This window comes from Pseudonaja textilis, chromosome 1, assembly GCF_049901715.1.
Source record: "Pseudonaja textilis isolate UNSWEBS1 chromosome 1, rPseTex1.2, whole genome shotgun sequence".
Classification (NCBI taxonomy): domain Eukaryota; kingdom Metazoa; phylum Chordata; class Lepidosauria; order Squamata; family Elapidae; genus Pseudonaja; species Pseudonaja textilis.
In genome coordinates this window covers 158768310-158781595 of record NC_141990.1, presented here as the reverse complement: position 1 = coordinate 158781595, position 13286 = coordinate 158768310, and the positions used below count along the sequence as shown (strand labels likewise).

The 13286-nt window shown below is 36.3% G+C and overlaps 1 protein-coding gene across 1 annotated transcript in view; it reads left to right on the top strand.

Moving 5' to 3' along the window:
• COL4A2 (collagen type IV alpha 2 chain) overlaps positions 1-13286 on the top strand; it is a 164385-nt gene that overhangs the window by 19831 nt on the left and 131268 nt on the right. Inside the window, exon 4 of the mRNA XM_026707722.2 lies at positions 11166-11246. Within this exon, the coding sequence (XP_026563507.2) occupies positions 11166-11246 (81 nt within the window). The remainder of the gene's footprint in view (positions 1-11165; positions 11247-13286) is intronic.

Below are 13286 nucleotides of genomic sequence, written 5' to 3'. Positions count from 1 at the left end.
AAAACTTTAGAGTCTAAAGCCATTATAGAATAACAACAGAAAATGAAACAATAAACAGGGTATTTATAAAAATTTACTAGCCACAGAATAATTTACACCCTAGATAATACTGGGACCCTGAAACAAAATCAGATTTCTAAAGAACTTTCTAGAGAAGTGAAAGATTTTCTTCTCTGTATGGAAAGTCATGCATTAAAGGAATATACTAGAGAATCCAGAATCTTCTCTCTTTGTTTTCTTTAGCAGATTTGAGAATAAGGAAATGCATATATAAGAGTGCCCTCTCTACTATTGTCCTGGAAATATAGGAAATATGTTTTCTTATAGGAAATGCACTTATGCCCCTGTGTCTTGGGTGCTGTAGAAACCACCACCCATGTTCTGTAATAAAATCAGGAGTACAGGGATATTCACCACCAGTTGATTACTCCCTTTTTATTTAAATTTCTGGGGCATTCTCTTAATTTTTGTCTGTGTTATCTGTTAAACAACATAGATCATTTTTTTTTTCTAAAAGTAGCCAAATTTTGATACATTATGTGTATGTTTCACCCACAAATGGTTGCCAACAGATATTGAAGTTAAAGGATAATTTTACTTTCTTTGTTTTATAGAAGTTATTTTCAATTTAAAAAATAAAGTTTCTGTTCTATGTGATGGTATAATCCAGCATTTTATCAATACAATTTTATTTAAAATCATTTATCAGATGTTGAAAATGCTCATTTTAGATTATTGGATCAAGATGGATTGGACCATGAAGTTTGTTTGCTTGTTTGTTTGCTTGTTTGTTTGCTTAAGCTCAACTTAAGGATGTCTGATGCCAATTTTTGTTTGGCTGCATATCATTTAAAACAAAATAAAAAAGCATACATAATTAATCAAATATGGAAATGTGGCCAGGAATAAGGAGTAATTTGTTGGGAGGGTTAACTGGGGGAGGGGTCTTCTAAGATTGCTCACTATCGACCCCTTGCTTTGTGATATCGGTACCCTATCCTGCAGTTCAAGTAACAAAGACAAATCAGCACCATTCTCCATCCGTAAGCACATTTTGACAATTACTTCTGAGAGCCTTAAATGACTTTGCAAATGTCATTGTAGAGCCTTTTTCATTGATCTTTCACAGATCATGCAGGGCATGCATTATGTTGTTCCTGCCTTAAAAGTGAAAAGGAAAGAGGACCCAGTTGTCCTTCCTCAAACAGGAAGGAAAAGAGGATCCAAACAATCAGCTTGATATTAATACCAGGCAAACTTCTAGAATTAAGCGGTCAGTTTGTGAGCATTTAGAAAAGAATGCATTCTTTAGCAGCAAGTGCAAGTTGCTTTATCACAAATAAATCATACTGAACCAATCTGATCTCCCTTTTTGTAGGGATGACCAGTTTATTTGACCACAGGAATGCAATGGACACAGTGTGCCTTGGCTTTAGCAAAATATTTGACAGAGTTTCCCGTGGTAAAATATGGACTGGACAGTGCTATCATTGGATGGATTCAGAGTTGTTGGAACAATTCCTTTAATCTCAACAAATCAGCGTTCAGGAAGATCTTGACAAACTGGGACACTGAGCAAAGTAGCAAGATGGTTTTCAGTATAACATTTGGATAGAATTTTTTTTATAAATATGAATATAGGATGGAGAACATACTGTGCAGTAGTACATACTATGCAAGAATCACTTCTTAAACTGTTAATGGTTCAAGGGTGTTCTATGTAAAGATTAACAACTTATAGATACTTACATTTTAATTGCATGTAATAAATCTTCCACTTTTGCAGAGTTATTTGAAAATTCAGACCACGAGTTGTAGATTAGCCATAGAGTTGTATGTAGCAAAGACAGCTCTTGCCTGTAGTTTGTTTGAGTGAATCTTGGAAATGTGCTTCTGAAACCAGGAGGCAGGAAAACTGAATTGTCACCTAAGAAATAGTCTGTTGGTCTAGATGCAGAAGAATCCAAAATAGACAAATTAACACCAAACATTTGCTATGGGACAAGAAGTAGGACAGGCTTGGAATGTGCAATTACAGGAATGCAAGTCAGGAAGCAGGAAAGTAGTTCCTAGCGAAGGGTGAAGAACAGCCAAAAAATAACAGAATAAGAGAGTTGGAAGGGACTTTGGAGGTCTTCTAGTCCAACCCCCTGCTTAAGCAGGAGACCCTATACCATTTCAGACATTGTCCAATCTCTCCTTAAAAACCTCCAGTGTTGGAGCACCCACAACTTTTGTAGGCAAGTTGTTCCACTGAATATTTGCTTTAACAGTCAGGAATTTCTCTTTAGTTCTAGGTTGCTGCTTTTAGGTGCTTTGGAGAATAGGTTGATTCCTCTTCTTTATTGGCAACCCTTTAGATATTGGAACACTGCTATCATGTCTCCCCTAGTCCTTCTTTTCATTAAACTAGGCATACCCAATTCCAGCAACTGTTCTTTATATGTTTTAGTCTCCAGTCCCCTAATCATCTTTGTTGCTCTTCTCTGCACTCTTTCTAGAGTCTCAACATCTTTTTTACATTATGTGAACCAAAACTGGATGCAGTATTCCATATGTGGCCTTACCCCAAGGCATTATGAAGTAGTATTAACACTTCACATGATCTTGATTCTATCCCTCTGTTAATGCAGCCTAGGACTGCATTGGCTTTTTTTGGTGGCTGCAGCACACACCTGGCATATATTTAAGTGGCTGTCTACTAGGACTCCAAGAGCCCTCTCGCAGTTACTGCTATGTCCTTATAGATTGAAAAGTGTCAGTGAAGTTCCACCAATTTAGACGCCCCAAATGAGGCTTTACTCTTTTTTCCTAATTGCTAACAGCAAAACAGAAAGACTTGCTTAGATCCAATTTCATTAACTGAATCTGGCCATAGTCCAGATGTGAGCATAAGTTCTTCTACTGGAAGAAGTTTTGGTACCTTCTTGAGACTAAACTTAATAACTAAGTTATTAAATTAAACCTTCTGTCTAACATGCATTCTCTCCCAGAGGAAATGTACCATTATTAATAACAATAGCATGCATCAGCAAGCAGTCTGCCATTGTTTCTCCAGCACTTCACAAGCAGACCTGTTCTTCAGAGGAAACATTGAGTGAGTCTAACTAATCATGGCTCTGACTAATAAGAGACAGAATAAGTTCCAAGCTTACTGGTAATCAGTATTGTCATGTGAATTCTCCATGAACTGGGTGTATATTTGTGCCATTCAATAATGTGAGTCTGTGGTGTTTAATAGCTTTCCAATCATTTCCAATGCACAGGCTAGAAATCTTGTTCTGGGATCAGGGTTATCTATTCACTCGATGCCCTCACTTAGTGCCCAATGTTTGAATCTCTGGATGGAACTAAGCAGAGAAAGGTATTTGCCTATGAAACCTTAACCCTTATTGAATTACCAAATAACAGAGTTTAGAAGGGACCTTGGAGGTCTTCTAATCTAACCTCCTGCTCAAGGGTCTTCAACCTTGGCAAGTTTAAGACTTGTGGACTTCAACTCCTAGAATTCCTGAGCTAACATGACTAGAGGAGGAATTCTGGGAGTTGAAGTCCACAAGTCTTAAAGCTGTCAAGTTTGAAGAGCCCTGCCCTATACTATTCTAGACAAATTGCTATCCAATATCTTCTTAAAAACTTCCAGTGATGCAGCACTCACAACTTCTGGAAGCACTGATTAATTATTTAAGGAAAGTTCCCCTTAATTCTATGTTGGATCTCTTTTTGATAAACTTTCATCCATTACTTCTTGTTCTGCCCTCAGGTGCTTTGGAGTATAGGTGGATCCTCTCTTCTCTATGACATTCCCCATTTTTCTTAAAACCCGACTAGCTTTCAGCCTGTAGAACTTTATTTATTTAATTTATTTTAATTTATATTGTGATTAATTTTGAATGACAGTCTTCTTGTGGCTAGTTTATACAGAATATTTTGAAGCTGATTTGATTTGTATACATGTTTTAACTTGAACACGTTGAATTATTGTGGGTTTTATTGCATATCGCCCAGAAAGACTATTGGGTGGTTTAAAATGTTAAATAAATACATAAATGGAATCCAGGCCAGCCAACTGGGAGTTTTAATTCTAACTTATATTGACAGCAACCAGCTGGCTTAGATAGTATCCTCTGAGCTTTTGGAGGAAATGCAAAATGTCTCTAAAGCTTTAAGTTTAGCTGCCTGAGTTAAGAAGATCCTGACTCCTGCAGGCCATAATGAAAAGCACAAAGTGTCAGGGACACTTTCCTGCAAATAAGTAGAAGGAAAATTTGCCAAAAAAAAAAAAATAGAGGAAAATATTTGTTTATTTCGACTTTCTTAATGGTGAGCATGAGATCAAGAACTATTTCTTTTTTTATTTTGCAAGTTGCTTTTGGAAATAATGGTCAAATAGCAGGATGCAAATCTAGTCAAGCAAGAATTATTGATTTTAATTTAAAAAAGTAAATTCACACTGGTTTCTACAACAACAAAGCAGCTGACTAGGTGATAAACAGGTTATCTCTTAGATATTCTGACATAATCATCGTATTGTAGGGATGAAAGTGATCTTGGAAGTCTTTTAGTCCAACATCCTTCCAAAGGCTGGAATGTTTTTTTTCATCCTTTCAATTCTTTTCTTGACAACCTCCAGAATGGAGCATTCACAACCCATAATTGGGAGGCAAGCTGTCCCATAGATTAATTGGTCTCACTATCAGGAAATTTCTCCTTAGTTCCAGCCCCATAAATACTACAATACAGCTCTCATGTCACCCCTAATCCTCCTCTTCATTAGGCTAGGCATACCTAGTTTCATTAACTGTTCATCATACAATTTAGCCTTCAGATCTCTTATCATCTTTGTTGCTCTTCTCTTCACTCTTTCTGTCATCTCAGTGTTGTACTGTGGTAACCAGAACTGGATACAATATTTTAAGTGTGTCCTTACTAGTGCAGTATAGTGTGGTACTATTCGTTCTTGTGATCTTGATATCATCTATCTGTAAATGCAACCTAGGACTGCATTCACTTTTGGGGGAACTTCAGCACACCTCTGGCTCATACTTAAGTGATGGGCCACTAGGACACAAAGATCCCTCTCACAGATACTACTGTTGAACTAAGCAGTGCCTATGCTATATCTCTGTGTTTGTTTTTCCCTGCCTGAGTGCAGGAACTAACTTTTTACACCCCTGAACTGCATCTTGTTGGCTCTGGCTCAATGCTCAAAAATCCTTCTGAATCTTGAATCTATCTTCCAAAGTATTAGCAATTCAGCTTGGTATGATCTGTAAATTTGATGAGTTCCCCTTTTATCCCCTCATCTAGATTATTCACGAAGATGTTGAAAAGCACTAGGTCCAAGACAGGATGTTGAGATAACTGAAGTGATATGCTTCATTTCATGTCAGTATAGTTCCATTGAGGATTACATGCTAAGTGCAGTTGGTCAGCCAACTGTGAATCCACCTGATAATGGTAATATCTATCCCACATTGTTCTATCTTACCAAGAAGTAAGCTGTGATCTACTTTGTCAAATGCTTTACTGAAGTCCAAGTAAACTATATCCACAGCATTTTACTGATCTGCTAATTTAATCACTTTATCAATGATGGCAATAAGGTCTTTCTGGCCTAATTTTTAACAAAACCATGCTGTTTGGTTGCCTTATTCATTTTTAGGTGCTCAAAAATCCATTCCTTGTTCATTTCTCAAAGGTAAAGGTAAAGAGCAATTTAAATCACTTTTTAAAAAAGAGGACCATACAGGAACAGGAGAGGAGAGGAGAGAAATCAATTCTTCCAGGACAGGTCAAAATAGAGGAGCTACACATCAGCATTAATATCCTTTGTGTGTGCACTTGTAGTCAATAGCAGCCGGCAGTTCTTGTCAACTGATTCATGAGACCAGAGAGACCATGAAGCCAGAGAGTTCTTCTCCCTTGTTTCTTCAGTCTCAGAGACACAGATGGTTGGAGGAGCTCCATGTTCTTTCCATGAGGAAAATTTCTCTGCAGCTGTGGCTCTTCTGGTGGATGTAGGGGTCCTTGAAATGACACGGACTCTGTAACCTCCTAGTTGTCCTTGGCTGATCTCAGAAAAAAATAGAGGTTTTCAAGTTCCAGGGCAACTCTTGATAAATATCTACTGTTTAAAATACATGTATCCAGAGAACTTGCAGTTTTGGTTTTTTTCCTTGGTTTTCTTAAGTTGTAAAACAAAAACAAAAAGCAGTAAAACAAAAGACAAACATAGAAGATAAATCCAATCTAAAAAGCAACAGACAAAACTGGAAAAGCATCCTCAACCTGATGGGTGAAATCTGTGTGAAGAAAAACTGAATGAGGTAGTCAGAAGTGAAATTGGCTTCCTGAGATAACATCCTACAATTTAGCCTTGGCCACAGAGATTTTCCCCTATATCTGCATCGGGCACAGCTGTCTCTTGTCTAACATTGGGACACCACAAATGTTTCCACAGCAAGACTTAGGGATTAGGCACACTAATGTGGGAGGAGAGAAGAATCACCCAAGCTTTGCACTGTGTTTATAAACATACAACTGGTAATCAGTGTAGTTACTCTCAAAGAAAGTCCCTAGCTGGAATTTCCAGTATTCCTGCCATTGGACACCCAGATTCAAGACTAAATCCATGAGTGGGAAACCAAACAGCAAATATTCAATCAGTGCTGCATCACATGCACTCTCTTTCATTTAATTCAAGACCCCAATGAAATAGTTAGATATCTGTTCCTATACTTAGATGCTTACAGGTTAAGACCTTTTTCAGATATATTTTTCATTATATTAATTTAGTTCTAGATGTTGTTTGGCTTCTAAACTGTTGCTGTTGTTATTTCGATATTATGTCCCATGAAACCTGTGTTAGCTATATCTTTGTTTTAAAATGAAATGTTATTTAAACTGTCCATGTATTTTTATTATAAACTGTAAAATTTGCTTACCTCTCTAACTAAATGAATTAGCTTTAAGTGATTATCTGACTTGTATTGCCATGAAGATTTCCAATTTTTATTCTTTATCTAATTTTTTTGAATATTTTTGCAAACAGTATTGTCTCCTGCTTCATTTCACTGTTAATCCATCTTTTTTTCTGCATTATAAAAATAGTGTACTAATTAAGTACATAAGAATTTAAAGCAGTTGCTTCTATATCAGACAGAAGTACCTTCCACAGTTTAACTATCTGTTGTGTAAAGAAGTACTTTTCTTTTTCTGCCATGTTATTGAATGAGATTGTCTGAGATATGAGCCATACAATGCACTTTGTACAAGACTGTGCTTGAAAAAGATCCAGAAAGTGCAGCTGGTTCAGAGATCAGTACTTCATCCTCCTAACTGGTAGTTCTGGCTGCTGGTCAGTCTAGAGACTGCTGGTGTTAACCTTGGACTCACTAACATTTCTAAAACACATTTGATCCGTATGTAATATTTATCCATATTTTGCCTGGGCCTAGCATATTCTGCAATTTGGAACTACCTTTAACTTAGCTTCTGTATGGTTTAAATGATGTGATCGTGGCTTCTTCTTTCACTTCTAGATTAATTCGTCCATCCTAAACAATGAGTTATGATTTAGTTGCAAATCAATTAACTCTTATGTATTGCTCCTGGAGACTCTCTTTTCATAAGAAGGGTGATTTTTTTTCTCATAGCATCTGTAATAATTATTTTCAGTAGCTAGTATTTTACATAGTGGTTGGATATAAATGTTGTAATTTCTACCACAGCTCCAAAGTAGTTGGTGTGGGGGGGGGTGGGGGGTGGGGGGGGACCAAAATGATTAGAAAGCTAGAAGAGTTCCTTAAAGGGAAAGAAGACAATTATTGTAGTAATTCATAGAAATAATATTATTTATAAAGTAATATGTATACATTTCTATTAAATATTGGGGGTTGATATATCTATATGATCTATATATCTATATGATCTGGGTATGCATTGTTTGTTTTTAAGCAATGTTAATGTTTTAAATATTTTATAAACTTTTACTCAAGTTATAAAATACAGAGTGTGGAGAACTATTTTTATTGCCAATTTTAGTATTTTGTCCCATCAATAGGTTTTCCTCCAACATATTAACCTACAGTTTGGTACAATTTAAACAGGACAGGATCTTCATACATTATATGTCAATGTTTGTGAGCCAATTCTAAATAAGACAGAGTAATTCAGTCAATCCCATTATATAGGTTTTATGCATTTGCTTACCTAGGATTATACAATGTACATATCATACAGGAATACTCTAGAGAATATTTAAAAAATATTGAAACTGTAATCTGGTGAGGAGCAATTAGCTATTCTTTTTCAAAATGTGTCGTGTCAGGGCAATGCATATCTTATTAGGAAATAAAATTGAGAAATAAAATTCAGGTATTTACTAATGTTGTAAAATGCTAAGTAATAATCAATCTGAAATATTTGCAACCAAGTAATATTTTTTCTTAGTAGATTATATTTCTTTAAACATTTGCTTGTTCCCAGGCCTAGACATTTCCTGACTTTTGTTAAGATTCAGTGTCTAATTGAGAGAGGATGTGAATACATCAAATGACATGGTGTAATTCACATGAAGGAAATCTGTTTTGATGTTTATAAGCTCCATATGCTAGTTGTTTGTACTTTGATAAGAGCATTTTTGGTACACAGAACAAACCACAAGATTCACTACATAATGCTGTACAAAATTTATGCATCTTTTATGTGTCAGAAAGGACTGAAAAGGCAAGAAGGGGGTTGTGTTGTATGCCAATCAGTGTGACTTGCTGTTTAATACTTTTAATTTAATTGAAGAACTGAGATTTTTTTAGAGTTAAATACATGGTACATAGGGGATAGATACATTAAGTGGTTACATATTCCACCCTTTTCAAAATAAGCATAAGGATGATCTCTCTCTTTCTCTCATTTGGGCACAGCAATTTAATCAGTTTATGCTTTCAACGGATTCTTTATAAATTGGGTGGATGAGTAAACTGACTTGTCTTTGATGCTTCCTCCTCAAGAATATCCCCATTAGCTACTGAGGTCTAAGCTCTGAGGTCTAACTGAGGTCTTAGACAGGTTTTTTCTTTTCCCAGAATGGTGGCTAAGATTTATTAGTGTCCATGATAAGTGGATAAGTCCAAGCAATCATATGGTTTGTTCCATTTCTGTTAATCCAAGTGGCTAAAGAATAGAGTTAACATTGACAGAATTCTTAATCTATTCAAAGTTACACAACACAAAATAGCAACACTTTAAAAGTATCTAGTATAGAATGATGCCTTCCACAGTTTGAAGATAACTAGTTGATCCTAATTAATCTAGGCTCCCAGGAATAGTGATAAAAAGCCTAGAGAGAGGGAGTGGACTATGGGAACTCCTCATCCCAATTCTGAAATGAATTTGCAGGGTAAATGATAAAAGACAGATATACTCCGTCCTATTTACACACGTGTATGATTTAATGAGAGAAAGTGGAGTTTGCATATGCAGGTGTGCGGTACTGTTTTTGTCATTCCCCTCCCTTTCAAACATTACTGGGGCTAGCAGCATCTGTGAACTACCTAATCACTTACTAATAAGTAATAAGCAGGCAGCTACCTAGTTCAGAGGTGGTGCTCAGCAGGTTCTGATCAGTTCTGGAGAACCAATAACAGAAATTTTGAGTAGTTTAGAGAACCAGCAAATACCACCTCTGACTGGAGATTTTACAGTATCCTTCCCCTGCCATGCCCACCAAGCCACGCCCACAGAACCGGTAGTAAAAAAATTTGAATCCCACCACTGACCTAGTTACTTATCTCCTAAATCACAGGTAACATACAACACTAGTGGCACACAGTGCAATTAGTGGCAAAAAAAAAACTTTTTTCCTCCTGACCATGTCTGTAGGTTTCCTGATTACATCTGATCAACTGGGTCACAGAGAATATTGCAGGTGATCTAGCAGAGCTCTTCTGAGCTCCTTGTGATAGCTAACCAGGGTTTCAAAAATATGAGCTTTGCTAATAAGGTTTGTTGATACCAAAGTAGTGATATCTGTTTGTATCTGTGTAAAGATTGCTCTAAGTGCATCCATTTTTGGTACTGTGACTGTGCAGACCTTTGAAGTGCTGCTTTATTTTGAAGCCATTTTCAAGTTGCCTGTCTCCTTGAAGGACAGAATTAGAGTGGCTTAACCTCCTGGATCTGGATGCTAAACAGGCTTCGGTGCAGCACCTACTTCTACCAAAATGGTGGACCGGATTAAATCAGCCCCTTCACATTCACCTGTCTCATGTTTTTATCTGGGTTTTTTTTGTCAAATAGATATTACAGGTAGTCCTCAACTCACAACAGTTCACTTAATGACCGTTGAATTTATAACAGCAGAGAAAAAAGTGACTTATGACCATTTTTCACACTTAGGTTGTAGCAACCCTATGGTCATGTGATTTATATTCAGATGCTGGACAAATGGTTTCATATTTATGACAGATGCAGTGTCCTCAGGTCATGACATCCAAGGGTGGGATGCTACCGGTACTGCCCGGCTCTATAGAACCGGTAGTTCTGAAGAGCAGCAGACACCAAACCAGTTCTGTGTCTGCTGCTGTTTTGGCCCACCCGCCTGCCCAGGCTCTTACCTGCCCTTTATTTCCTGCTTTTTCAACCTTACCTGCTTTGCGTGGCACAGCTGAAGTTGAAAATGCAGGAAAAAAAGAGGCTTTTCGAATTCTGCGCACTTGCGCGCAGTGCTTTTCAGCTGTCCAGCTTAAGGTTTTTTACACACGCGCGTAGCGTGCATCAGGCATGTGTGCGCATAAAGCGTGCATGCGCACGCAAAATGTAAGTCACCGTAACACCGGTTGAATCCCACCCCTGATGTCATCCCCTTTTGTGACCCTTTGACAAGCAAAGTCAATGGGGAAGCCAGATTCACTTAACAGCCGTGTTACTAATTTAACAATTGCAGTGATTCATTTGGTGGCAAGAAAAGTCATAAAACGGGGCAAAACTCACTTAACAATTTTCTCATTTAGCAACATACATTATGGGCTCAGTTGTGGTCATAAGTTGAGGACTACCTTTATTTGAACGCTGTCTTTTAAATCTATTCCTGTTTCAATTGTATTTTAATTGATTTCCCTATAGTCAGTTTTATTGACCTTGTGAATGTGTCTCATGTTTTTCAGGGTGGAAAGTCCTACACTGGACCATGTGCAGGGAGAGACTGCAGTGGAGGCTGTGAATGTGTTCCAGAAAAAGGAGCTCGTGTGAGTACCAGCATCCTGTTGCATTAAAAATCCTATTATTTTAATGCATTAGGGTTTTTTAATCACTGAAATTGGAAAAACTGGTTAAGACGTCTAGAATTAGATATTAATGGGTAGAATTAAAATATAGATGAACCAATCCCAGACATGCAGATTAAATCTTTTTGAGAGAAAATAAAATGAGATGGAGCTGGACTTTCACACCTCTGTAAAATACTCATTTATCAGAAACCACGGGTAAGTTTGTCTCTTGAGTTTACAAGGTTCACTGTTGCCTTTTCTTCTATTAAATCCTTGGGGAATGAATTCATTTTGAAATAAAGGATGGAGAATATAATTTTTCACTCTTGAAAATTAAGATATGCTACATATTGGTACTCTGTTTTTCGGAATGCCAATTTCCTAATTTTATTTTAAGTGCAAGTATTTTAAAAGGCAAGAATCTCAATGGGAGCTAAAGTGGAATCTGGGGCCCATTGAGGTCCATGGACCTCATGTTGCCATAATCTGTATTAATGATCTTGGCTGGCAGGAGTGCCCACACAGGGGGTTTACTGCTTGTCAGAATGTTCACTAAGCACTTATTGTATTTAAACAGAAAATATATACATAACTTTAAAAAAAAAGAATGATGAAAGCAATATGGGAACACAAGGAGAAACGTTTCCCTTTTACTATATGCATGAAATCCCACAATGTGCATTCAGATGAGGTAGGTATCCCAGTGACACTTCTATTTTTCTGATATTCCTAGGTTTATTGCCCCAGACACTCTTAGTTTTGGGCAACTACCAGTGTATATAGGGAACAGTGATTCTCACAATATTAGAATGTGTCAACTGAGATAGCTCATGCCAATTATTAGTCCTTGCTTTGATTTGCTTTTTCTATAAATATCAGTTTTCAATACATAGTGATGATATATGACACATATTCATATATCACTGGAAATAGAGTTTTTCCATTAATTTAATAATATTTATATGTCCTTATATGTCAAATAAAAATCTGAATATTTGTTGAAGAAATCATGTGACCATATTATCAAATACAGGTATTTATTACAGTGTGACCTTATTCACCTTTAATAAAATAAATTTGACTTAAGTATGTATGATTATGATTATGAAGATGATGATGATATCCATTCAGTTGTGTCCAACTCTTGCCAATTCTATGGGCCAGATCTTTTGATTGCACTACTTCTTTGGGTTTTCTATGCTCAGGCTGGTGTCACTTTTGATGGTGTCCAGCCACCATGCTCTTTGATGGCCTGGTTTCCTTAAAGTTTGCATACACCTCCCTGTTACATTACAAATGTAATGCAAGAAAAAAATAAAGTTCTAATAGAATTAGTTTTTATTTATCAGAAGGTCCATTGTTATTTTTAGAAATTTATCTGGAGCATGTTTCTTGACCAAAACTCAGTTTAGCTGTTGAATATCATTAACACAAAAAAAACCCCTGTTTTGTTCTTAAAAATAAATAAGAGTTTCCTATCAGAACATTTAAACATTCTCATTAAAGAGAAATAATCTTAATCAGGAAGAAACATTTCAGTGTCACTTCCTTAATGAAGAAATAATACAACAATGAATGAGGTCATTAGAGGTACTGGCATTAAAAAGCAAGACAGACAATTTTCAGATGTTACCCTATTTTTGAAATTATTGTGCTGTTCTTATTCTAAAACTATTAGATAAAGCATTCTGGGGCTCTGAGAATATATATTTTTAAAAGTTTAATGTTGAAATTCCTCAAATTAACACTTGCTATGTATGTTGATATTTGTAGATCTTTTATACATGCCTTTTAATGTTGCTTGATTCCTTTTATGTTTGTTTCTTTATCTATTACAAAGAGCAAGGTATCCTCTGGGTATATTCCCTTTATAAATTAGGAAAATAAGTCAGATGACTGAGGGAAAAATACAATTTGTGTGATTTACTACAAAGATTTACTACAAAGTGGGAAGTTTAAGAAGTAGTGGAAACTCCTTTTAAAATACTGTTTGAATTACTAGGTTATATAGTTATTCCT